The following is a 25,368-nucleotide window of genomic DNA, read 5'->3' as shown; positions in this document are numbered from 1 at the left end:
TATTATTATTATTATTTGTAGATTCTGAGCGAACGCCAGCTACCCGGTGATTTATCGATGGTCCAAGGAGTCGCAACTGTGTTGGCAGCTTCTCAAAAATACATGAGAGATCAGTCGGTGGGTTAATAGACATTTTCACATGTGCAACTCGAAAGTTTTAGAGGAATACAATTCATGCAAGCATCCTGAAACTGAATTAGAATACAGGCTTATCGGGCATACGGGGTCTGTTTTACAGTGAGGCTCCATTATAAATATTTTGTTGGATGATTTTCCCCCACGCTTCAAACTCGGCCCATAAAAAGAACGGAGAGGTTTGACATTTATTGAATTTAGAATTTAGAATTTAGAATCCCATTCAAATCTAATTTGCTAATAGAATAACTTATAAAATTTCGAATGTCTCAAAATAATACTGAATCTAACTGAACACCAATTAACCGTTACAGCCAAACTCCGCATCTTCACTCTGTAGGCCTCACCTTTGGTAATCTGCCGAGAAAGTTCTAATCAATGCCTAGCCTTCCCTTTTTCTTTTTTTTTGAAGGATGAGTGCAGCTTCGTGAGTCTTCGTGATGTCGAGAGGACAATGCAAGTAATGATTTGGTTTTTTGAACACGTGAACACTCTTGGGAGACTAATGAAGAAGGTGATCACTGAACAGCGAAGACAGGAAGGTGAAGACGTGGACGACGATGATGATGATGATGATGATGATGATGTTGATGAAAAAGTAATTATGCATTATTTATTTTTACGTTGAACGCAACAAATAAGAACGGTTTCAACCTCACCCACATTAAATGAAGAAAAAGTGTCCCTTTACTGACTTTTACGCAACATAGGAGCTACAGTTAATTTAATAAGCCTCAGGAAGTTACTCTTATCGGTACAAGAAATTTTTTCGAGTGGTAAATATCAAAAGCCGAATTCTGGAAACAGCGAAACAGTCCAGACTACAGCTTGTCATTGAAAAGTTGCCTTGCATATTATCTTCTTTACCTACCGACAAAGTTCCATCCTGTGTTAGAAGGAGAGAGTAACTATATACAACGTACGGCTCATATAGAATTAAATAACCCTCCCTGTGTGATTTTCTTTCCAGGAACCAATTGATCCCATCACACGTGCATTGGTACTCGCCATTGGCGTCTGTTATCATGCTAAGCTGCAAGACAGGCGCGAGGATTATCGAAGAGCGGTGGCACAGAGCTTCAAATCTCCATGTTTACTTCCTGGTGGAGAAAAACAAATTCTCCGTGAGATCACCAGGTTAGTTAGCTTTCTTTACGAACACATTCTTCTTGTTTTGGTGTTTTTTCGTTCTACCTCAAAATGATTTTTTGATATACACCGGTTCGACGAACAATCCTGGCTATTTAATTACTGTTCGTTCCAATTTGGAACAAGTGTATTTGCAGTTGACATTATCTCACTTAAGTTTTCTTAACATGTTGTACCTGTCATTTCCTTGGTTGTCAGCTGCCAGCAAGCAGTGCTGAACGAGTTGGTACTTGGTCCGAACATTGCACGAAACACAGCTTTAAGTGAGAATGTGTTCATGATGGTGGTGTGCATTGAGCTCAGGATTCCGCTGTTTGTCGTTGGTAAACCAGGAAGTTCAAAATCACTGGCCAAGACTGTTGTGGCCGATAACATGCAAGGCGATTCTGCTAGATCTGAGCTTTTCAGAACCTTTAAGCAGGTGGGAAGGCAAAAGTGTTCTTTGAGATAATGGCAGTGAGACAAAACAATTTTCCCCAGATATTTTTTATTGCATAACATGCTTTGTTTTAGATGCAAATATAACATTAATATACAGGGATCTAAAAATTAAAAAAGAAGGAAGTAGGAAAGAGAAAAGGAAGTTTAGAGGTCATCCCAACTCCTTAGCGAAAACTTGAAAATTAACAATAGTTTAAAATTTGCAAAATACTTTGACTATCAAGTGCAATTTTTGCCTGGATTTATATAACTGGAAGATCTCGGCTTCCACGATGCACCGCGGCAGATTATTCCATAAATTGATAACCCTAATAAGCTCAGCTAAATCCATCAAATTTAAACAGAAAACTTTTGGATCAAATATTTTGAATGTCAATTCTTAGATGAATGTTGCTTTTACATAGCGCCTTAACGTAAGCTTACCTTCTTCCTTTTTGAGCCAGACGTCATTTTTGTTAAACGCTTTCTATGTCTCCTCTCTGCGGTTGCGAGCAACATTTAAAGAGATCAATTTTGATTGCCAACAGCCAAGCTTGTTTGCGAGAGCGCTTTAGTAAAACCTTAAAACATAACACAAACTGACTTTGTTTTGGGATAAAAATTTGGCCATTGTTAATGGCCGCTTTTAATTGAAAAGTACAAAACTTTAACTAATATCTGACAAACGGTGAGGTAACAATAAGGTATTAAAAGCTCTAGCAAAGGTGAGGGCCAGAAAAAAGGCAAACTACACAATTAAATACAATAATTAGACGGGCGGAAGACGGGGATGGGGGTGGGTTGATTGCTTGATTTTCTTGAAATCTGAAGTTTAAGGCGAGGGCGAACTAATGGATACGCCCTCTTATAAAGGGTCTTTGCTGAACTATGAAAGCGAGGCTAAGTATTTTTACTGTGAATGAACATTTGGCCAAAAGCCTCGTGATGTTGCGAAAAGGTTATTGTCCGGGGAGTCTCGTGATAATCATACGATGGTGATCTGTTTTAGTAAAGATCCAAGGTTCAAACGAGGAACCATGAGCCATTGTCTCACAACTAACTCACCCCTGTCCCCTGTGACAAACCTAATAGAGAAGGCACCCGGAAGAGAGACATAAAAGCTTTTATTTGGTCGAAATAAAATCCATTTTCGTAAGGAGTGTAAGTAATTGAAGTCCTTTGAGCTGCAGGTCCACATGGCGTCCTATCAGTGCAGTCCTCTTTCAACTCCTGATGGTATCGTGTCAACCTTCCGCCAGTGCAGCAAACTGCAAGAAGGGAAAAACCCGGACAGGTTCGTCTCAGTTGTGGTCCTTGATGAGGTTGGCCTTGCTGAGGACTCACCCCTTATGCCTCTCAAGACGCTACATCCACTACTGGAGGATGGCGTAACGTCTGCTGATGATGTCATCGAGACTGATGAAAAACCACAACGTGTAGCTTTCGTTGGGATCTCAAACTGGGCTCTAGATCCGGCCAAGATGAACCGTGGTATCATGTTGTCTCGTGGGGTACCGGATGTAGGAGAGCTGGTAGACAGTGCATTGTAAGAAAGCACAGCTCAAGAGTTCAATTCCGTTTCAGTACTCATAAATTATGCTCTATACGTCGATTATTACTGTTGTTTCCTGAGGCACAATACTTTGGCCTGCATTGTCTCTTTTCACCTAGTTGCTAATGAGTACCAGCAACATATTAGGGACCTTAAGCAGCGATGACGAAGACGGCAATGAGAACGTCAGAAAACAACAGGTTTAATTAACAAAAGACTGGCTCTGTACGTGCGTTGTATACTATAGTACATTTCTTTGCCGTTCTCTGCAAAACAATAACATGAAATGAACACAATCAAAGTTTTCTGTAGATGGTGAATGCATGGTGGTTAATTTTCCTTTTTCTTTCTGAATTTTAAAACCACCTCTGCGACGTTAGCTACTGGCCGGATAGTTCGGCTACACGACAAAAACTTTACAAGTTCCGTTTTCGTCGTCTCTATTTAAGGTCCCTATCGTAAGGGGTCACCCTGCGATAGGCTAGCATCCCATCCAGGAGGGAGTGGCAGTACTCGAAGTTGCTTCATGCTACAGAAACTGCGTTATGTGGGCAGCTTAGGATGGTAGTGCAACTTTACGTTTACCTGTTTACTGATTAACTCTTTGCGTCGCTGTTTATATTTATGTCAGGGATATCTGTTTTCGATTATTGTTTTAGGTATCATAATTGAACATTGATCTCTAATGGTTAGATCCCACTAGCAGATTTTATTTCAGCATTCGTTCCGACTAAAACATTTATGTTGATTTTCAAGGGGGATTTGCTCAACTGACAAACAGGTAAAACACCTTATTCAGTCTCTGATACCTCCACTGGCAAAAGGATACGCACAGCTTTACAGGGAACAAAAAAACTTTGAAACTTTACAAAAATGTGGCAAAGAAGAATTTTTTGGCCTCCGTGACTTTTACAGGTGAGAAACCATGCAGGTATTTCTTTATTTTATTAACTTTTTTTGTTATACCCGGACATTCTTAAAATCCAGTTGCGACATTATGCCATTTGTGTGCCTTTCATAAAAGCCTTATCAAGATGGTGTATGCCATTGCTGCTAAAAGTGGTCAAAGACCTCCTTGGCATCAGCTGGAACACGCCATCAGAAGGAATTTTGGTGGGCTAACTGAACAAACACCCGTGGACATGTTCAAACGCTACTTCCAGGACGCTGATGTGAGTACAGGCTATTTTGTTTTAAAAAAGGGCTAATTGGGAGACAAGTGATATTTTGTTCTACTGCTTATATTACAATTCAGTATTAAGCCAACCATGGATATTTTACATCTCTTTTCCTATTAGGATGATGAAGACGTAGAAGCCTCTACAGCCATAAGGCTAATCGAAGCAAGTCTTAATCGGGAAGATGTGGCGGACCGAACTAATTTTAGGTAATGTTCCCAACTTTTTTTTTTCTCTGGGAAAAGAGGATAAAGTCATTCGGATTAATCACCTTAATTTGGATCAAATTTTACGATTTTGGATACCTTTTATCAGTCCTTGCCTAATCTACCCTACGCGTGATAACTGACCTATAAAGGATGAGCACTGTTACGAAAACCATTTAGAAACCAATGAAGTGTAATATACAACTCGTTTAACTTGTTACCCAGGGTATCCAATCGATGGAATCGATAATCGATGACAATCGATATCAATCGATACCAATTGATATCAATTAATCGATTGATATTGATAATCGATGACCAATCGATGGCAAAGATTCGTGTGTTTACCAATCAATAGATAAATTGGTATCGATTGACGGAACCGGGATCGACTCATAAAAAACACAACTTTGTACGCAGTAATTATAAACACATTTCATTTTAATGTTAGCAGGAGAACAATACTCTCGTCTTTCTCTTTAACGTTAATGCCCCGTCCACAGGAATCCGTTTTGTTTTTGACAAATTAAAAGTTTGTTCCATGGGCCAATCTGTAGACTTCAAAAAACGGAAAGTGGTTGCATCGTGCCTTCACAGAAAAATTCTGGTAATAGAAGTTGTACTTTTGCAAACAATGAAATTGCCAACAACAGCAGCATAAGTTGTAGAAAATAATAAATAAAGCAGCAATACCTAGCTTTACAACAACGAACTTAATCGTGCCTAAAACAAAGACTGATCGCATATCACATACATACAAACTAAAAAATCTATGAAGGCGCCAATTGTGTCTAACAGAAATAAAATATGCAGCAAAAGATAAAAAAGACGTTCCTTTTTTTCATCATAGTAGTAAGCGAAGAGCCATTTTAGTTTTGGTGTTTGGTATATTCTGGGTCGGAATTTGTTTTACCAATTTCGTCCCCAGGGCTTCCTAAAAATGGCGGATGATCGGACAGGTAGCGTGCGTGATGTCTGTTCAAGGTTGCTGAGCCAAGCGATAGCAATCGATGAACGGTTTTTGTGTGATTATCGATTGATCATCGATTGGCCGATACCAATCGATACCAATTAACTAATTTTATCGATTGATATCGATTGATCGGTTGAATTTCCGATCATCGGTTTCCATCGATTGGATACCCCGGGCTTATTATCAATAATGATAGTGATGTGTTCAGTGCTAATTACGCGGAATGCCCGCAGGGCAGGCCGTGTCTAGGTTTGGGTCGAGTATCTTCTTCGTCGTAGCCACAAATCTGCACATTAATTTATGCATTAAAATATGTCCTCCCCTAGTAGGGATGTATTGTTCTGATTGTCTTCAACAGAAGCGGCCCAATCAAAATCGATATTTAGGCACATATCACGAGAGAGGGGACCCACACATCACTTCCTGTGTGACGTCAAAGAAAGCAAACGTTTTTCAAACGGTAAATCGAAATAACAACTTCCAAGTAGTACTCGGCAGTTTAAACGGTGGAAATTGGGAAAGTTCACAGCGAAGAAACTACGCTTTTACAAGCAGATGGAATAATTGAACTCGAAGGAAACCAGACCAGTTCAAGCGGGGGTTATGACGTTATCGCACAGTTATTTCCGATATGATTCCCAGTAACACAACCGTACGATAAAATATCACGCAGTCTCTCAGAATAAAACCATTCAATTATTTCAATTGCGAAGGGAGGATAGTTTTTAAAAATCTGCGAAGCATTCAATGGGGAATAAATGGGGCTATATTAAGCATTCCATGTAAATGCCATTAGGGGGGCATCTTGTTCCTTTATTTGATGGGATCTCTTACTTTCTTCAGCGAGAACCGCTATCTATTGATCCTGACGGAAAATTATGCAGCATTAAGAATCATGCAGCAGCATCTCTTAAAGACATCAGATGATGCAGTGGTGATTTTTGGAAGTAGCTTCCCAAATGACCAGGAATACACACAGGTAAACTAAGGGTACAAATTCCCTGCGGATCGTTATTTATTACCCGGCTCTAAAACCCTATTTTCATTTGCACGATACCTTTAGATCTGTCGCAACATCAACCGAATCAAAGTTTGCATGGAAACCGGAAGAACAGTGATTTTGTTGAACTTGGAAAGTCTCTACGAGAGTCTGTATGACGCTCTCAATCAGGTATGCAGCTGCTGTTTTTACTTGTTTAGAGTACCTTTTAAGTAATGTTTTGTGTTAAAGGTCTTCATCGTCAATTTTCTTAAAGGAAGTGAAAATTTTTTTTGATTCTCCAAAGAAACCGTTCAAGTGAAATCACGCGGTTCTGACGCGTTCTACTCGTGGGGCATTCGAATTGTCTTTGGAGTGAGGAATTTAGAAAAGCGCAAAAAAAAAAACCAGTTACTGTATATCGCCTGCTTAACTGTTCTTTATTTTGCAGTACTATGTGTACCTTGGAGGACAGAAGTATGTGGATCTTGGACTCGGTACCCACCGCGTCAAATGCCGTGTCCATGATGATTTCAAGTAAAAGAAGAGTTTTTGTTTTGTAATTTTGCGATTAGATATAAAATCATTGTGCCTTTGTGACATTTACTTTGTTCGCTAGCAGCATCTCTAATCTAAACAGAGGAGGAAAATAAGATACTATTCGTAATTGGAGATATTTTAGTGATGGAATCAAAATTCAATCGCATTCACAAAGAAGCCTTAACTGGTAATCCGGGTCACAACCGGGAAATGTATGAGAGAAAGTTACTCTGGTCTTTCTCGATTCCAGTCAGTAATTCCGTGGGTGGGATAAATATGAGGTCCTAAAGTATCCCTATTACATTTAGTTCTTTGGATGGCCAAACTAGTCATTTGAGTAAACAACCCATTTTTCCTTACATTTCTTTTGAGCGTTTTTCGCTAACTTAGCATGTTTCTTCTGAAGATTGATAGTAATCGCTGAGAAGGACGTGGTTTACAACAGTTTTCCCATCCCTTTGATAAACCGTCTGGAAAAACACTTCTTAGTCACATCAACAAGTTTAACTGGAGACCAGATGGAGTTGGTGGAGAAAACACGGATCTGGGCTGATGACTTTGCTGAAGTGACTGGTCTAACAAAGCACAGTAGGTAAGAAGAACATTCTAGCCGGGTGTAATTTATATCAGTAGAACTGTTTTGGAAAATTTAACCAAATAACAGTGCAGATTTTATATAAATGGTTCTTCTAGGAATGAATTGCAACTTAAAAGGCCGGGTCGAATTTTTCAAGTTCTTTTCCTGTCTCACAAGACTTATTGTGGTTCGATCACTGTTTGAAAATGCCATTTATATTCCCCTCGGTATTTAAGAAGTAGAGAATGTTTACCTCATGTCTTAATCCATCCGTCACAAATGACGGCACCTTTCGTAATCTTTGGGTAAAATGCGTTCTGTTTGATCCTTTTCTCAGAAATTTTTCTATTGGAGACGCTTTCGTTGGGTTTCACGAAGATACCATTCCTTCCATCGTCATGCAAGTGTGTAACGACCTTGAAGAAGAGGGTGATGCCTCACATAATGGCCCAGATGATCCTTGGGAACATAAGGTAAGCGAACAACAATCACGTATTACGGTAGACTCGGAGAAGTGTCTAGGAGACCTGAAGACTTGAAGACACCAGGGACAGCTCATACACAGTCATTAGACTTTATCGCCTCCCATATTAACGAAGTCAAACCTTTCTTAATGGAAAAACGTTCTAGTTTCACTTAAAATCTCGGTGCTATTATTTGGGTGTAAACAAGCGTGATCAATTTTTAAATGTGATGCCTAAGGCAACAGCTCAACTCAGCTTTATTTTCATTTGCAAAGGTGGGGCGAAGATGTAAGAACATGCTTCTGGAGATGGCCACTCCTGACGCCATTGCTCGTCTTCCAGCCAGTGGCTTAAAACATGAATCCCGCGAGATCTGGGACATCTACTTTCACAAGCAACGGCATTCTAGTTTGGCAGCGTTCATGAGACATGTCCTTACTTTCGACGAATTTCATCTTGACAAGAAGAGAAAAGAAGGATTGTTCATACAGGTAAGTATAACTATCTTTTATGTTTGCTTTTCTTAGTTCACAGAGCCGTTTAGTCTAGTTGCCTTATGCCTCATATGGGGGGGGGGGGGGGGGGGGAGGAGGATTAGTGTGTGTGCGGTAATAGCCTAACTATTAACAACTTGTCTCACTGTTAATTAGATTACCACTCATTCACGGCTGCTGGCTAAAAAAGATCTAGCTGATTTATGTGACCAAACGGGTTTCCTTCGGTCAACTGTGGATTTCATGACTCTGCAACAGTTCCAGACAGAACAGCAATTCAGATCATCAGTCAGGTAAAACGATTTTTTTGTTCGTGTGCACCAGCATCTTATCGGGAGGATTAGTTATGAGTGAAGTTTTTTCATGGTACGAATTCCAGGTTAGACTCTGGTTGTTATGAACCTCTGTCATGAAGATCTAACTTTTTTTTTTATCCTTTTTTGGAACCAAATCATGTAGCAAACCACAAACAGAGCATTGTGTACTACATCAATTTTTGCCGTATTTTGTTTGGCAGAACGTTTTTTGAGCACCTTGGAGGCGATTGTCCTGGCATCCTAGTTGTCCAGTGTGATTCAGGAGATGACAATTTCAATCTGATTGCGGGTGCAAGACATATTCTGATGGAGGAAAGAAGGAACGCGCCAGAACTGCTCAATCTTTCCACAATTGAACCAGTTCACATTGCCCTGGTGGTGCAGCTGCCTAGAGTTGCTGGTGGATGTCGTAACTTTGTCGGCTTTCAAGGTGGAAAGTGGATGTCAACTCACATCGACGAACTTCGTCCACCTGGTAAACACACCCCTTCCATCGAGCAGCTTACTGACAGACCAATCAGTGGTTTATTTGGAAGCGGAAGTGAAAGGCAAATAGACATGACTGACAGCGAACAGATGCTGTCTGTGAACCTCTTGCGCAACTGTGTGCAAGCCGCTGCTTGTAGAGTCGACAACGAAGCTGGAACACCTGAACGATCTACCCAGAGGATAGAAATTCTTTTAAAGTTGTTACCTGAGGATTGTGAAGGTTTCGAAGGTTAGTTGAAACAACAAAGGACCTGCATACTGTTGCATACAAAATTTTTCTAGGCTTGTTTTTGTTTAAACAAATCTCTTCCAGCTATGTCGTCTTCTAGGTGGATTATTTGCGAAGTAGTGAATTTCTTTTTTCCAAGCTTTACAGGATAATTGAAAGCGCTTGAGAAATGGCAACAAACATGCCGGCGAATTTATGGAAGTTTGAAGTGACTACAGTATGCCTTCCACCTACAGCTAGTAACATATAGATGTATTTTTTTCGGTCAGTGACAGAGGCATACTCAGAAAAAGAAAATCTGAGTTCACCCAAGGGGAATTGAACCCATGACCTTTTGATTACTAATTCGGATGCTCTATCACTGAGCTACATGATCGTGAGAGCTGAGGCCGTTAATGTATGTTTCTGGGACAAACATCCTGGACAATGCTATGATTTGAACGTCGATCTGCGGAATATGTGAAATGGAATAAATGTGATGGTATATGTCTAACCTGGTATATAAATGGTGTATCTATTTTCAGTTAGTGAAACTGGCAAACCGCAACAAGAAAACTCTAGTTCTCTTAGCAGGAGTTGTATCTATCGTCCTGTCTATTGTCCGATTGCTGGTTCGGTCGTTCTACTACTAAGCTACAGGAGACTCGTGGGAACTAGGTCATTAAATTGGGTTTTAATAGGTTGGGCACGTTACATGAGTAAACGTTTCTGTTCTTTTTTAAGACGAGATGTCATTTGCCAGCGTCTTGACCCAGAGAACGTATTACCTTTTGAAGGAACGTGAAAACAATGCTATCAGCGCAAACGAATGGCTGTATTCGGAAGCTCTGTCAGGTACAGGTGTGCAGGAGTGGGGTACCTTTAGGAAGGCACTTTGGAAAAGAGTTTACGCTGCAGTTGTTCCCATCCTAGCTGAGATCATAGCTTTGGCTGACAGAGACAGCAATTTGGATTTGATGAACAACGGCAATGGTTGGGTTTCTACGTTCTGGCTGAATATCTTAGCAAACCCTAACATTTCGGAGCTAAGTTACAGCAAGATGATTTCACCTGTCACAAATTCTGTTCGTGAGCGTGTGCAAGTTCTTGGATCTGGTGCTGGAGGTCACGTCTTTCAGTGCAAGCTTCCGTTTTCGTTCCTTATCAAGCAACGCATGGAGAAACTTTTGAAAGACGCATTCAGCGTGGCAGGTAATTGGTGACTCTTTTCGTTATGGATAAGTAGACCATAGTAATTACATTGAAGTTGAGATACGGATTATATGGCGACCCCTTGCTTATTGTTCATACGTCTGACTCTTTGGTTTTAAAAGTTACTGTATATTCCTAGCTGACCGGTAAAGCCATCAATTGATCTAGAAAAAAAGGTGGCCCATTGCATTCTCTGAGGTAGACATTATTACAAATTATGAAGTGTGTTTTAACGCATAACGCCTAGGTTTAATTGAGCAAACTTTGGAATGGATAGTTCTTGCGAATAAAAGCTCTGTCATCGATATCATAGTCTGAAGTTGTATGTTCAGTCAAATTTCTTGTCATAACTCATTGTTAGTTAAAATCTCCTAAAAGAACTATCAGTCAATACTGTTAAATTAATCCTCAAGTTCAACTTACTCTTAATATTTCAGCCCAGTCCAGTGCTACTACGGTTGTGGAGTCTTTACGAAATTTGATTGACAACTCGGAGATAGGACCCCTTTTCGGTGAATTACGTCATCAACACTTCTCAATGATGTTAGCCTATCTATCGGACTTTGTCCACATGATGTACAAGCCTTCAAGCGCAAGCGAACACGAGGTTTCTACTTAATCATTGTTTGACCCTAACTAACAAGGTTACACTTATTATACTCTCCCTAATTTGCTTGGAGCAGTAATAAATTAATAATTTTCTTTCCGAATGTGTTTGTCCAAGAAACTTAACAATAAGTAAAATTAATGAAGAAAATCAGAAATAGTAGTTTTGTGATCATAGTGCCGCTAATAAAGTTTGGTAACCTTAGTCTATTCTTCGTTTTTGCAGCTTGTATGCGAAGCCATTCTCTCCTCAGCAAGAGAACTTGGGGTCGAAGAAGACGAAGATGAAAACGAGTTGTTTGATATTGCACTAATTCATGTGGCACACAGTAGGATCCAGTCACGATTAAGGTGCTTTTCAAAACTTGTGCAAGCCCAGCCTAATGTTGTGCCAAGATTGAAAGAAGTGTTTACAGCGAAAGAAAGTGAAGTGGTAAGTTAAGAGTAAGCCAGTTTTTTTTTTAAGTTGGTCGGCTTACTTGTGCCGATGAAAAGATAATAATGTTAATGCGACTCATCGGAGACCGTCCAACTCACTTAAAAGACCAAAATCAATTTTTGCGCGTAGACACGTCCCTCGGCGTATGGCAACGCAAGTAAAATAGAAACGAATCGTTAAAAAGTGAATGTAAATCGACGAAGGTTTACCCTACTAATGGGTGTGGGAATTAGAGGGTAGACGGAAGTCAATACAATACAATACAATATTTATTTTGCCATATACAACAATTACAGATGGAAAAAAAATGATGAAAATTGACGAAAGAAAATAAATGGCGAGAAAACCTCAAAGAAACCACGAGGCTTATAAAGTCAGGCTTCCTCACTTTTGAAAAATAGCTATCTTATATTAGAATTACAATATGGACTTATGATAATTAACTTTGACCGCGCACACGTACACACACACACGCACACACATATTAAGTAAGTTAGTTGAGAAATACAGCCTTACAGAAGGTAATACCTAGAGAGAAGAAAATCTTTAAGCTTTCTTTTAAAAGAAGCGGAGGAAGGAGAACTAGTTATGTCAGAATTTAGCGAATTATAAAAGTTTGGACCTTGAAAGTAAATTGAACACTTCCTGGTGTTCGTTCTGCGCAGTGGCAAGCGGAAGGACTGAGCATTCCTAGTATAATTATAATTATGGATTTGACTATTCAGTAAAAAAAAGTTATTGAATTTGGAAGGGAGTGTAGAGTTCTTGAATGAAAACATAAAAGTACCTAATTGAAACGAATGGATATCATGAAATTTTAAGAGTTTAAGTTCCTTAAAAATAGGGCCAGTATGGGCAATGTATGTAGAATTGCTTACTATTCTTAACGCATGTTTCTGTAAGTCGCCTCTTGACCCTAATTGTTCAGTTTGGGAAAAGTGAGCGTGACTTGTAGAAAACTAGAAATTGCTCAGGATGCAAAATGTTGCTCGAAGCGTAAAAAGTTGCTCGAAAAACGAGAAGTTGCCAAAAAGTTGCCGAGGAACTTGTGGAAGGCCCTACTGACACTTGATATGGTATTCTTCTTCTCCTTTTTTTTGGGGGGTGGGGGGGGGGGGAGGGGGTTACTGATTAATTTGGTTAATTAATTTGGTGGTTCTTTTGTTCCCTCGGGCAAAGGACTGCGCCACAACTAAGAACATGCATTACTAATTAAATTCGTGTTTTGTTTCGTTTGTGTAAATAACTGCAATTCAAAGGAACTGAACTAATAAGATGAATGATACTTTTTGAAAGTATGGGTTTCCTGACTACTAACCTTAAAGATGTAACTTATGTACTTAATACGAATGATCCTTGAATACATTTAACTTGACATTGAAGTAAACATAACTGTTATCACTACCTTTTTGTCAACCAGCTCCTAGACACTGTTGCATTGCAAGTTTGTCTCGAGGAATTGAATCTACCTGAGAAAGTCTTACTGCGTCCAGACAACCGTCGAACATGGTGTGATCGAGTGCTGTCTATTAGACAAGCAGTTGACGACATGATGAGAAAAGAGAGGTTTCAGGCTGTTACCGAGGAGATTTCTAATTACGGAGAGAAAGCCAAGACATTGCTTCATCGCTGCAGGTAAAGTAAAATGAAGTCACCGTTTTATCAATCACGGAGATACCACAATCAGAATTCACTGATAAGCAACTTTTATTATGACACTTCTGTCAGTTTGTCAAGAGTAAGAACGAAAGCTTGGTGGACTTTAAATTCTCATACTCATTAATAATTCATGAAAAGAAAACAAAAGAATTCATTGCCATGAAGGACGTTTGGAAATGTGATCTTAATTATCATAAAATTTGGCAACTTTTGTTTTCAATTCTCCAAGAATTATTAATGGTTTGAGAAGCGTAATTAAACACTCGACAACTGCGCTTTGTTGTTTTAACCCACATATATCTCTCGGATTAACGCTTCCTCAGCTCGTGTTTGATATATTACTTCAAAGGCTTGAACGCTTGCAGACTTTGGTATAGCTATACAGTAACCGAATGCTGCTTGACGAGAATCGAATTCTTGAAACCTCCGCCATACCCTCAAGAACTGTGAGGAAAATGTTCCTAGGAAAATATCCTTCAATACGCCCTTTGTAGCCGTGTTGATGTGACATAATTTTCACTAGAAATTTAATGTGATATATCAAACCCAAGAACAAGTGTTATATCCCATTTCCAAACCTCCTAGATTTCCTTTCGTTTTTCTTCACTAATTGCTAATGCGTTTGAGAAAATATGAGCTATAACTTAAGAAATACCAGCAATGGGTGAAGTGTGGTAAAATTAGCAAAGTGACCAAGTTTTTAAGGCCATTGATAAGGAAATGTTGCAAAGTTTACAGGTGTTGATATAGCAGTACAGCAATCCTTTCCTAAGCACTCCAATACTGCCATATTATACTTAGCGTTGATGCCTATGACAAGTTAAGGCCTTTCCCAAGACGCTAGCTATTTGAAGAGATATTCTCTAACATAAAGAGCGCAATGTTTTAATTTTCTCATGCCGGTGTGGTATTCACTAGCTTTCAAAGTTAACTCTTAGTTATTAAAAGAATTACGAATATGATGTCCTTCAGTCCACTACATGTGTTTTTCTCTTCGTTTTTATCAGGTTGATGTGGCAGAGAACAGGAGCCGTCAGGCTGTTTGTTGAACACGTGACTTTATTCAATGAACAAGACGATGGCTTTAATTCGGAAAGCGTGGTGCGGCTGTGGAAGGTACGAAGTTCGTTATGTCTGTTTATCCAAACATGTACAAAAAAGTACTAAAAGCAAACAACTAAACAGAGAGGTATGTGAACAAACAAAACACGAAGTCCAGTCAAGCCCTTTGTTAATTTGACCTTTATCAAGTTGCTTATTTAGTTCCAATACAATCATCCCGTGGTTTCATTTTCTGTTATAGATAATGAGGGATTCGAGCCGGGGCTTCTTATAGCGGGGACTTGAGATAATAGAGCCTCCAGATAGCACTTATGTACTGGGCCGGGTTGTTCGAAAGCCGATTAACGCTAATCTGCCATTAATAATCGATGTTTTCATCCCGCTCGTTAAAAATGGCTTTAAAGGCTAAAGGTAAAGAAAAGTTTAAGTCAAAAACTTTTGGAAGAATCTTCATTGATGAGTTATTAAACTCGAATTAAAGTTAACGTTAATCCAGGGTTTCCGGAATCGGGTTTTGAACAACTGGGCCCTGGTATATAGCTTTGTTTACAAAATTAGGTTGCCTTGAAATCGTATGCTAGTACATGATACGCCGTCTGTGGTGTCACAAAACGTTTTGGCCGAACCTGTTCCCTCACTTACCTTATTTGTAGAAAGTAACATGTTGTAAAGTTATTAATTTTTTTTTATTTGTGAAGGCTCTGGGAGAGGAAGCAGACTTCTCACTGCTGACGTCGTTACAGACCATCGAGAAATTCCTGATTAATTTCATCGAAGAGGCCCAGACGAGGTATAATGGTATAGATGTGCAAAGGAGTATCTGACTTTTTTTTTCTGGGGAAGTTGTCCTTTTGAAAGGTCTTTGAAATTAGTTAGTTCACACTACTTGGTCTGAAGTTATAAAAGAGCGGCCAACCTGCTAAGCATGTAAGAGAATTAGGTTTATGTTAAGCAGCTACTAAGGCGATGGTAACCAGTACACCCCCAAAACAATACAATCTTACGAGCAATAATCATGAACAATTGTTCTCCAGGTGTGTCATAACGTTTTGTAGTTTTTTCCCGTCCTCTGCAAAATAACGTGAAATGGCCAAGTTCAATGTTTAATGGAGAATGTGAGCACACGGCGGTAAATTTTTCATTCTCTTTTTGAACTTGAACGCCGTTCACAATAATACTATTCCTGAACAGTTTGGCCACATTTTATAATTTGACCTATCTGGAATAATCGCAAAGAACTTTAAGTGGTTGCTTGAGGTCCCTATTGTCAACTTAATTTATTCGACGAAAAACAATTTAAAGAGTTTGTCTTCCTGTTAAAGGGGCGATGAAAAAGTTGATTCTGAGCTACGTCGTCGATGCAATGCCTTTTTCATGGAACTGGTATCGTTGTTTTGCTTTGGTGAATCATCCAAAGATCTTGAAGAAGACGCTCTTTCCCTCCTTATGCGCTATGTGATTGGTCGGCAGTCAGCACAGACTAAAGATTTCTCTCCTTTTCCCGATTATGGTATCGACCCCACCCCTGTGGTGCGTTCTTTTCTTCTCCAGCAGCTTCTACGCTCAAGGTAAACCAATATGTAAACTGGTATTCATGGTTGTTATGCTTTATTATAAGAAACACAACACATCTAGTAAAAGTAAAAAAGGGGGGTTGCTTCTTTTAGCTCCCTCTGTGTCCTTTTAATGCCCAGGCAACTCTTTTTAACTCGTGAATGCGCGTAGCGCAATGAACGAGTTATAGCGATAGCTGGCTTTTGACTTGGTCGATCAGTCGGTCGGTCGGTTTTGTCGTTAACTTTCGGGCGTGCGCAGTGAGTGAGTTTCAAATTCAATTAGTGGGAAAAACACGCGAACATTTATTGTTCACGGCGCATCAGGAAATTCTTATTCAATATGTAGAGAATAATTTGACGATCATTTAGTGCAAGAATGGAGGATTTTTCGTTCAATCTGAGCAAAGTTACAAGTTTTTTCAGTTTTTCAGAAAGTCCGGGGTCGTAAACTCAATTAGTGAAAAAAAAAACGTGAAAATTTTTTTTCACGACGCGTCACAATTCTCTCATTCATTCTGTAGAGAATAATTTGACAATCATTTCAGTGTAAGAATGGAGATTTTTCGTTGAATCTGAGCAAAGTTATAGGTTTTTTTCGTTTTTTTCTACAGAGTGCGGTTTCTTTTAAGAATTAAAAATAATTTAATTTAGAAATAATTTAATTAAAATAATTTAATTTGTCAGTTTTCACGCGAAAGCGGAACGTGCCATGTCACGCATCATTGACGTCGTAAACAAATTATGCAAATTTCTGGTGAAATGAACACTTTAAGAGCAATTCTCCAGGAAAGTGAAGCAAAGTTGGAAATGAAAAATTTTAACCCCCCTTCAATTTTTGTGTGGAGGTAGGTTACCCTGGGGGATAAACAAAAACAACCATATTTGGATCGGCAGATGTATCGTTGCCATGGCAACCGCATTATATGATGTCGGCCTTGGGACCATGTTTTGAGCAAACGTTCCACTCTCAAAAAGTAAAAGTAAATGAGTCTGGTTCTTGGGTACATGAGAACCAATTCAAATTAAATTCATACAGATGGTAGAACCACTCTCCCAGTTTATAAAATTTGCCGTTACAATAATTTGGGTTTTATAAACAAGAAAAAAATGCTCGTCCTACTATGTTCCCTGTCAGCCATTTAGACAAGCAGGAAAAACAAGCACAACTATATTCGTTATTTCTCCGAAAGTACTCTTTCTACATAAACCAAATTAGCAGCAGAGATTACATAGATATTGACGTTTCTAAATATTATAAAATCAATTTGGGGAAAACTATACTCTGGCCATGGGTGCTGAAGACACCTGGGACAAATTGCAAAAAATTGCAAAATTGGTAATTTTGAGAGCTCTAGTAATAAGCTCAAACAGGCTTTAGAGAGAGAAAATCAGCTTCAAAAGTATCTTTTATCATTTTGTCTGCTACCTACGTTTAGTAAATAAGGCTTTGGCCAACAAATTTGATGAAATATAAATTGATACAAAACCTACCTTGAAGGTTTTGGGAATTTCGTCAGGATGCTTTCGTTGCGTGGTTCTCTCCAGTGTCTCTCCTTCGCACGTTCCGTCTTTTTGACCAAATCTAGCGCAGACTTACAGTTACTCCCGTCGAATATCCAGTTTGCTGTGTTTCAGACCAGGGATGATGATACAAGTAGCCCGCATACACTTGACAAAGAATAGTTGACAAAGTCCAAAACATGGTCGTAATGCTTGCGATTTCTGCCGTCGAGCACCTAAATTCATCAATATTATTCAGCCAGGAAGTAAAGTAAATGTGTCGAGATCGATGTACAAAGCAAATGCATGCCTTTGAACAATCCAAAGTAACGTCGTTGGCTAAAATCGAGTCAGGTATTGCGATAGTCGATAAGCCAAGAATGGTGAATAAACTGAACGCATAGACCGGAAGTCTGAGAAGCACAACTGCTGACCGGATGTAACACAATGTAATGGGATGTAACACCGGATGTAAGTGTAACGATATTCTCTTGTAAGGGGTTGTTTCACAATGGCAATGGTGAAGAAAGCCAAAAAAAGCAAAAACAAAAAGAAAACAGAATAACCGAATGAAAACAAAAACAAAGGAAATGAAGCTGAACTGAAGCTTAGGTGAAAATTGAACGCATGATCATAATAGCCGCACCCAAAAAAAAGATTGCTTTTTAGACTGTGAAAATGCAATTACAAATTCAGTTATGATAAACTATTCGTGACAAGAGAAAAAAAAATTCGCACGTGAAATGTTACATTTATTTACCCGCACGGCATAGAATAAGATCCATTTCGTCGCTGATTTCATCACGGTTTATACCAAGTCCGTAGGCTTGCACGTGCCTGGAAATGTCCCTTTGACATTAACTGAGTTTTATATTGCTTCCACTGCACTCACAAACCGAAACGTCCCTTTTGGGATTTGAAAGAGAACAACTTTCCATTGTCCCGACCAGGACATTTTCCTTCGCACGACGATATGCAAATTTCCCTTACAGTGTTTTTGATCGACGGCACAAATTTACGTCCGGTCACCCCTCCCCCCACCAAAAAAAACAACAGCGAAAAATAAATAAATAAACAAAAAGAATGCCAAAATTTGGGCAGGTATTAGGTACTAAATGTGAAAATTTATCGGCTTGGAGAGGACTTATTTATTTCTGGAGGAGAGGTGGATCAAAAATTCCAACTTCGTAACTTCTAATGTGTACGCTAATGCCCCAGATCAGCGACGTATCTTACATGCAAGCCATCCTTAACATCCAATAAGCAATGAATTAAAAATAAAAAAAAGAAACAAACAAACCCAGGAAACATGGGCGGCTTATGTGGTTGCGTAAAACGACTAGTGAAACGCTTTTATTTTGTCCTCTTTATTAACCACTGTAAAACAGTCATAAAAGCGGATCAAAAGTCGTCCTCTTATCCCTCTATCAATGATATATTGTACCAAAAATATTTAAAGAAAAGATAATGCCATTGCGACAATGTCGCTTTAGCTGAAGCTACAAAAACAAACAAACAAACAAACAAAAAGTGCGTATATCGCATTTAAAACAACATCCGGTCAGCAGTTTTGCTACTCGCATTTCCGGTCTACACACGTTTGGTCGTAAACAGGTCGTAAACAACGATTTCTTGGCTTTTCAACCATGCACCACGGAATGTACGGCTCGATTTAGCCAAAGACTTTATTCAGAATCGTCGCAGACATGCATTATTTGCTAAGCTGTGATCTTGATGCATCTATTTAACTTCTTGGATGGATTGTATTGATGAATTATTTCGATACTCGACACACGACTGTGTTTGACCTGCTCGACTGTTTTTTATTCGGGTTAATGCATCATCATCTTTGGTCTACAAATAGATGTTCGGCTAGACTAGCCAGTTAGATTTGCCCTTTCCGCTAGAGTCTGTGTAAGATTTGGTCAAAAAAATGGAGCGAGCGAACTGAGGAGAGACCCATCCTATACGACAAAAGCACCCTGAAGAAATTCCCACAAGTTGCAAGGTAGACTTTGTTTTAATTTATATTTCATCGAATTCGTTGGCCAGAACCTAATCAATCAAATGTAGTAACAGATAAGATGAATGAAAAAACCTCTGAAGCTAATATTCTCTAGCTAAAGCCTGTTTGAGCCAAATACTGGAGACCTCAACATTTCCAATTTTGCAATTTTTTGCAACTTGCCTCGGATGTCTTCAACACCCATGGCCAGAATATAATTTTCCCCAAATAGATTTTATAATATTTATAAACTTCAATATCTATGTAAGCTCTGCTGCTAATTTGGTTTATGTGGAAACAGTACTTTCGGAGAAATAACGAATATGGTTGTGCTTGTTTTTCATTCTTGTCAAAATTGCTGACAGGCAACATAGTAATACGAGCATTGTCTTCTTGATTATAGAACCCAAAATACTCTAACGGCAAATTTTATAAACTGGGAGAGTGCCTCTACTTTCTGTATGAATTTCATTTGAATTGGTTCATATGTACTCGAGAGCCAGACTCGTTTATTTTTACTATTTGAGAGTGAATTTTTTGGTCAAAACATAGACCTCAGGCCGACGTCATCAAGTGCGGTTTCCATGGCAACGACGCACCTGCCGATCCAAATATGGCTGTTTATGTTCATCCCTCCAAGTAACCTACCTCCACACAAAAAATGAAGGGGGGTTAAAAATTTTCATTTCCAACTTTGCTTCACTTTCCTGGAGAATTGCTCTTAAGATCTTGTCAGCTTTCATAGGGGTTTCACAGGGAAAAAATGTTTCATTTTCGAAATTTACAACTGGAAATTTATGGGAAAGCAAAAGGACGCGGTCGATAAATAATTCTTATTTAGCAAGAGCTTGTCATAGTTCATTATTTTTACTTGAGGATTGCGTGGACTGAACTCCAAAGGAAAAATTTCACGCATTTATGTCGGGCATGAAATGTAATGCGATACTTTGTTGAACATATTTCCCTTTTTGAGATCGGCTTGCCCTACAATAATTTTGTAATTTTAATTCCCAAAAAAACTTCACTTACCCATCGGGCAAGTGATGGTTAGAATCCACTAGCCCGATCGCGAAATCCAGTAGCCCCGGACTATCGGGGACACGAATTTGCATGACGTAGCTGCACATGGGAGCCTCTCTATGGGTACCCACGGTCTTCGTTTTCTTCGCGATTTCTTCGCAAATCTTCGTTTTTTTTAGGAAGATCTTCGTTTTTTCGGATTGAAATGGCTTAAACGTTTATTCAGTGTTATTCACAGTTGATAAATATTTCACTTCAATAGAAAATTGCATAACTCACTGTTTAAATCCACGAAAACCAATAGAAACAGTTATTGAAACAATAAAGGATTGTTGGATTCTTTGGCGACGTTTTTACCCCATTTTAACATGCTAGCAACTGATGAGATTCCAAGAAATCGAAACTACAGTCTTGCATGAGAAACAACGTTAGACACTCGCCAGAAGAAATTTAACTATCATCCTAGAGACTTACAAGATAGTTTTCTGTCTTAGCTTTAAATATCTGCTGCGGATGCGAGCTAACCAAAATAATGGAGGTACGTGTCAGCTCTAAGAACAGTAATAGCTGTTTTTAAGGTAAGAAGCAACTCAGAGAGCTAAAAGACAGCCCAACAAGCTATAGCTCTCGAAAGCGAGAGACAACAATGATAAGCTTTGTAAAGACGAGGATCTGTTGGACACTCTTATCCGTGCAATCTTCACGCAGCGAGATACAATAGCAGAAGCATTAATTCACGAGTTAAGAAATCCACGGATCCTGTATCCTTACAGAAAACATTTATCTAGCGCTACCTAAAATCTTGAAGTCAATCCAAGCCGATAACCCTTAACAAATGCCACAGACCTAGCATACACAATGGCATATCAAAACCTAATCCTTACGGCTCTTAGTGATCAGTAAGAAACCCTCCATTCAGTATATTTGAGAATTCCCCCTCACGATCAAGACAAACACCTTTAAGAGCCGTCGAATCACATTTTGATCTAAAGGGAAGATTCTCTTATACAAAAGGAAATCGCTTAAAGACATGCTTGTAAAACCAAAACGGACACACAGCGGGAGTCGCGCAGGTATGTCAACCCCATTCAGAACACACAGAAATGTGGTCAAATGCCAAAATTCAGAAATAACAGATATTTTCTGTAGTGTTTACGAGTTTTAACAGTTTTATATCTGAGTGTTCAATTTGATCACGCAAATTTAGGTCAATTTTTAGATCTTCGCTTCAATCTTAAGATCTTCGTTTTTTCCGCGGTGATCTTCGCGTCTTCGATTTCTTCGGAAAAACCCATAGAGAGTCTCACATGGCGTGCTCCTATGAACTTTGAATAAAGAAAACACGTGATTTTTTTTAATCGGCGCATCAGAATAATCGGCTTATTCAATCTGTACAGAACAATTTGACAATCATTTTAATAGTACAAGAATGGTCATTTTTCGTTACATAATCGGGCAAAGATATAATTTCTTTTAGCTTTTGAGGAAGTTTCCGTAGCCGTCTAAATTTCAATTACTATGTGTCATCTGCATTCACGAGTTGGCTCACAGGAGCCTTAGATTTCTTTTATCAAAGGAAATGCTGTGATGAACTCAAAACTCCAATTGAACTAAGCAATTTTGTGTTTAGTTATAATAATGTTATAAAATAGTTTACCTTTATCATGAATTCGTTTGGCCCTCCATTTTTTTTTTTTTTGTAGCATATCCTGAGTGAAGTGGATACCACGTTTGAAGATATATAACTAAAGTGAATTTTGTTTTCTGGTCTTGCTTTAGCACAAAGTCAGTGAAAGAACATTTGGACATTTTCTTGCAAGAAGCTCAGAGCTTGAGGCCCGAACCCCAGCACATTAAAGAAGTTTGCTTCCTTTGCGTTCAGTGTATGGAGGTAAGTGTTGTTCTTGCTTTGCTGGTTCTCTAAATATAGCAAGACCGTTACTGCAGCTTTTAAACTGTCGGATATGGTGGCTTTGTATGTGGTTCTAATTTAATATTGATAGTAGGGTTATGCTAGCAATTTTATGTTTTCGTATTTGCTGTTATTTAATTTCAGGACACACTGATAAGTCGGTACCAAGCAAAAATTGTCGATTCGAAATTGACGGTTAAACTCAAACACACCAAAAAGATTTGCTCTGAAGTGTTCACTGCTTTTGAGACTGAGACTGTTGCGATCGATGATGACGGGTTTTTTGGGATGAATGCCAATTCACTGGAAAGCGTTGCCAAAGGACGCTACATGCTTACACTGGTAGCAGATTACCTTTACAAGTTTTTCATCGAAGGAGGCTCTAGTTATTCTGCAGATCTTGATGCAAAGAGGGAGCTGATGTCACTACTAGATTCTGCTAAACGACTTTGTATTGAAGGCTCCAGCAGCACACCCCAGCTATTCCTTGTAAAGCAGCTTGTCAGACGTTATGGCTTCGATTGCGTCAGGACTCTTGTTGGGTACCGGGAGCTGGAGTGGATTGTACCACCTGAGGCTAGACAACAGGTAAGGTCTAGTTGAGAAGAAAGAAAAAAAGAAGACGCAGGACGTAAAAACGTCTCTATCATTGCCCATACTAAGGCTTGAAACTGAAATCTGTATTTCACGTGACGAAACTGTGTTCACGTGTTCGACCCAAAGCAAACAAAATCAAAATAGGACATTTTCACTATGGCGTCATTTTACTTCAACTACCAGAATCCTTCTGGTTTTTGTTTTCTCATGCTAATTAGAGCTATTGTTCTTTGCTGTCCACTGGGATTACAAAATTTGAATTTGAAAAGGAAAACGAAATGAATTCTGGTAGTTGTAGTAAAATGACGCCATCATGAAAATCGCCTATTGTTCGTTTTTTTTTTTGTAGTGGGGGGGGGGGGGGGGGTTGCTCGACGTAAGTCCTTTTTTCTATATAAATCACACATAATCATAACCACAATTAACGTCACCCTTGCCATACCTACCACAATCACCAACACTAGCAGCACCACCACCATCACCATCAGTCACATGTATCACTAGTATCACCATCATTATCATCAAGCGAATGCAGCTCAAGTGACCTCAAACGTCTTTATCAACAATGACTTTATTTTCAGGAGGAAGATGTCATCCAGGACAGGTTTGTTGTTCATGAGAATCAGTATCGTGACATTCGTGAAGGACTGGCAAAAGCAGTGATCAGTGGAAACATCCAAGACCTTGTTACTGCCATTACGGTAAGGATCACCATTCAAAGGACGGAACTTTTTTTGTAGATTTGGTCAGAGATGACGATACCTCGTCGATGCACTATCCCTTCCCAGTACCGTATTCGTAAAAAATGTCGTTCTTTGGCCATTAAGTTACACATATTTAACCTGCAAAGGCAGTAATGTGACAATGAAAAGTGAAAAATTGATTGGTGTAGCTGCGTTTAAGACAAGCGTTTATTTTCGAGTAGAGTCTTTTTTTTTTACCAAACAATGCGTTCTAGTTTGATTGATATTAGTGATTCAAAATTTTGTGTCCCCGACCGTTTTTGCAGAAGAGTGAAGTTCAAGGTGTCTACAAAGACGTTCTTCTTCTCCTGGCATTTTACCGTGAAATAACCTTGGTCAATGCGTCTTTTCAACAACAGAACGTTTCTGAAGAGGTAAGGACTAAATGCCTATTTCACTCAGCATCGTGCTGCATTAAACATCTAAACGACATCTGCACCATGCAAAATGTTGAATAAAATGGTTTTCGTTAGATGAAACATTTCATCCAAGTTTTCAACGGATCAGCCAGTTCCAAGAGTTCCCACTTCCCGGTTCAGTTACCCCCGGACATAAGCATTTGTTGACAGTGAACTGGCAAACGCCTCACGGTGCAGTTAAAAAGACGTTTTCTTCGCCTCTGGGTTTACCTTAATTCAAATAAACCACTGACCGTTCGTTCTGTTGATCTACCATCTTCAGACGTAGGTAATCAAGAATTTATTGCCTTGCTGGTGAACCTATTATTCAAACAAAGCGATCGACAACATTGCGAGGTCAAAATAACGAGGTCATCAAATGTCTGGGGGTAGGCTAATTCCCGACCCCAAGGACGGACAATGTTGAAAAATGCCCCGTTAATGCCCGGGGGTGGGGGGGATGGACTCTGCTGGAATTCATTTATGCGTTACACGATGAAAGAGTCAAGTACGAACGCTATTCCAGTGTGGATGACAACTCGGGGGACCTGGATCCTGGTCCACGACTCCGCTCATTCTCACGATAGATGGAATCCAAAAGGTTGGTGGCGGGGGGGGGGGGGGGGGGGGTTGTCTCCATTTAACAAAGAGCTAATAACCCGTATCCATCGAATAAAGTTTGTTCAATATCAGTCGTCATCTCGGTTGTTTAATACTGGAATAGCGCCATCTAACTGCTATCCAAACGGCCATCCAAACAGAAAAAAGAAAAGGAAAGTGTTTCGATTTCCGGGAAACTTTATCATAAAAGAAACGGTTGACGACTCTTCTCTAGAATCCAAGTGGAATTTTGAAAAGAAAAACAAACTGAACTCTTGGCCACCACCCTTTCTAACCTCTGTGGCAGTTTGTGGTGAAATATTGCTATCTTTTTCATCAGTGAAAAGCATTGCATTGCATCTGTCTGTGGAGCAACAC

General features: G+C 39.3%; 1 protein-coding gene across 4 annotated transcripts in view; it reads left to right on the top strand.

Moving 5' to 3' along the window:
• Positions 1-25,368, top strand: part of LOC146479004 (E3 ubiquitin-protein ligase rnf213-alpha-like) — a 102,653-nt gene that overhangs the window by 56,531 nt on the left and 20,754 nt on the right. For 3 of the 4 annotated variants that reach the window (XM_085111197.1, XM_085111196.1, XM_085111199.1), the window contains 27 exons: positions 22-117; positions 548-733; positions 1,106-1,272; positions 1,483-1,705; positions 2,895-3,250; positions 4,013-4,171; positions 4,281-4,428; positions 4,555-4,643; positions 6,457-6,592; positions 6,677-6,784; positions 7,044-7,129; positions 7,539-7,724; positions 8,047-8,182; positions 8,449-8,664; positions 8,824-8,960; positions 9,185-9,702; positions 10,426-10,893; positions 11,331-11,500; positions 11,726-11,932; positions 13,359-13,573; positions 14,605-14,713; positions 15,358-15,449; positions 15,982-16,227; positions 22,520-22,631; positions 22,797-23,240; positions 23,831-23,950; positions 24,259-24,366. In XM_085111197.1, the coding sequence (XP_084967323.1) occupies positions 22-117; positions 548-733; positions 1,106-1,272; positions 1,483-1,705; positions 2,895-3,250; positions 4,013-4,171; positions 4,281-4,428; positions 4,555-4,643; positions 6,457-6,592; positions 6,677-6,784; positions 7,044-7,129; positions 7,539-7,724; positions 8,047-8,182; positions 8,449-8,664; positions 8,824-8,960; positions 9,185-9,702; positions 10,426-10,893; positions 11,331-11,500; positions 11,726-11,932; positions 13,359-13,573; positions 14,605-14,713; positions 15,358-15,449; positions 15,982-16,227; positions 22,520-22,631; positions 22,797-23,240; positions 23,831-23,950; positions 24,259-24,366 (5,238 nt within the window). The remainder of the gene's footprint in view (positions 1-21; positions 118-547; positions 734-1,105; positions 1,273-1,482; positions 1,706-2,894; positions 3,251-4,012; positions 4,172-4,280; positions 4,429-4,554; positions 4,644-6,456; positions 6,593-6,676; positions 6,785-7,043; positions 7,130-7,538; positions 7,725-8,046; positions 8,183-8,448; positions 8,665-8,823; positions 8,961-9,184; positions 9,703-10,425; positions 10,894-11,330; positions 11,501-11,725; positions 11,933-13,358; positions 13,574-14,604; positions 14,714-15,357; positions 15,450-15,981; positions 16,228-22,519; positions 22,632-22,796; positions 23,241-23,830; positions 23,951-24,258; positions 24,367-25,368) is intronic. The other variant, XM_085111198.1, reaches the window with a different exon arrangement.

This window comes from Pavona decussata, unplaced genomic scaffold, assembly GCF_977016875.1.
Source record: "Pavona decussata unplaced genomic scaffold, jaPavDecu1.1 SCAFFOLD_61, whole genome shotgun sequence".
NCBI classification, from domain to species: Eukaryota; Metazoa; Cnidaria; class Anthozoa; order Scleractinia; family Agariciidae; genus Pavona; species Pavona decussata.
This window is presented reverse-complemented; position numbering and strand designations above follow the sequence as displayed.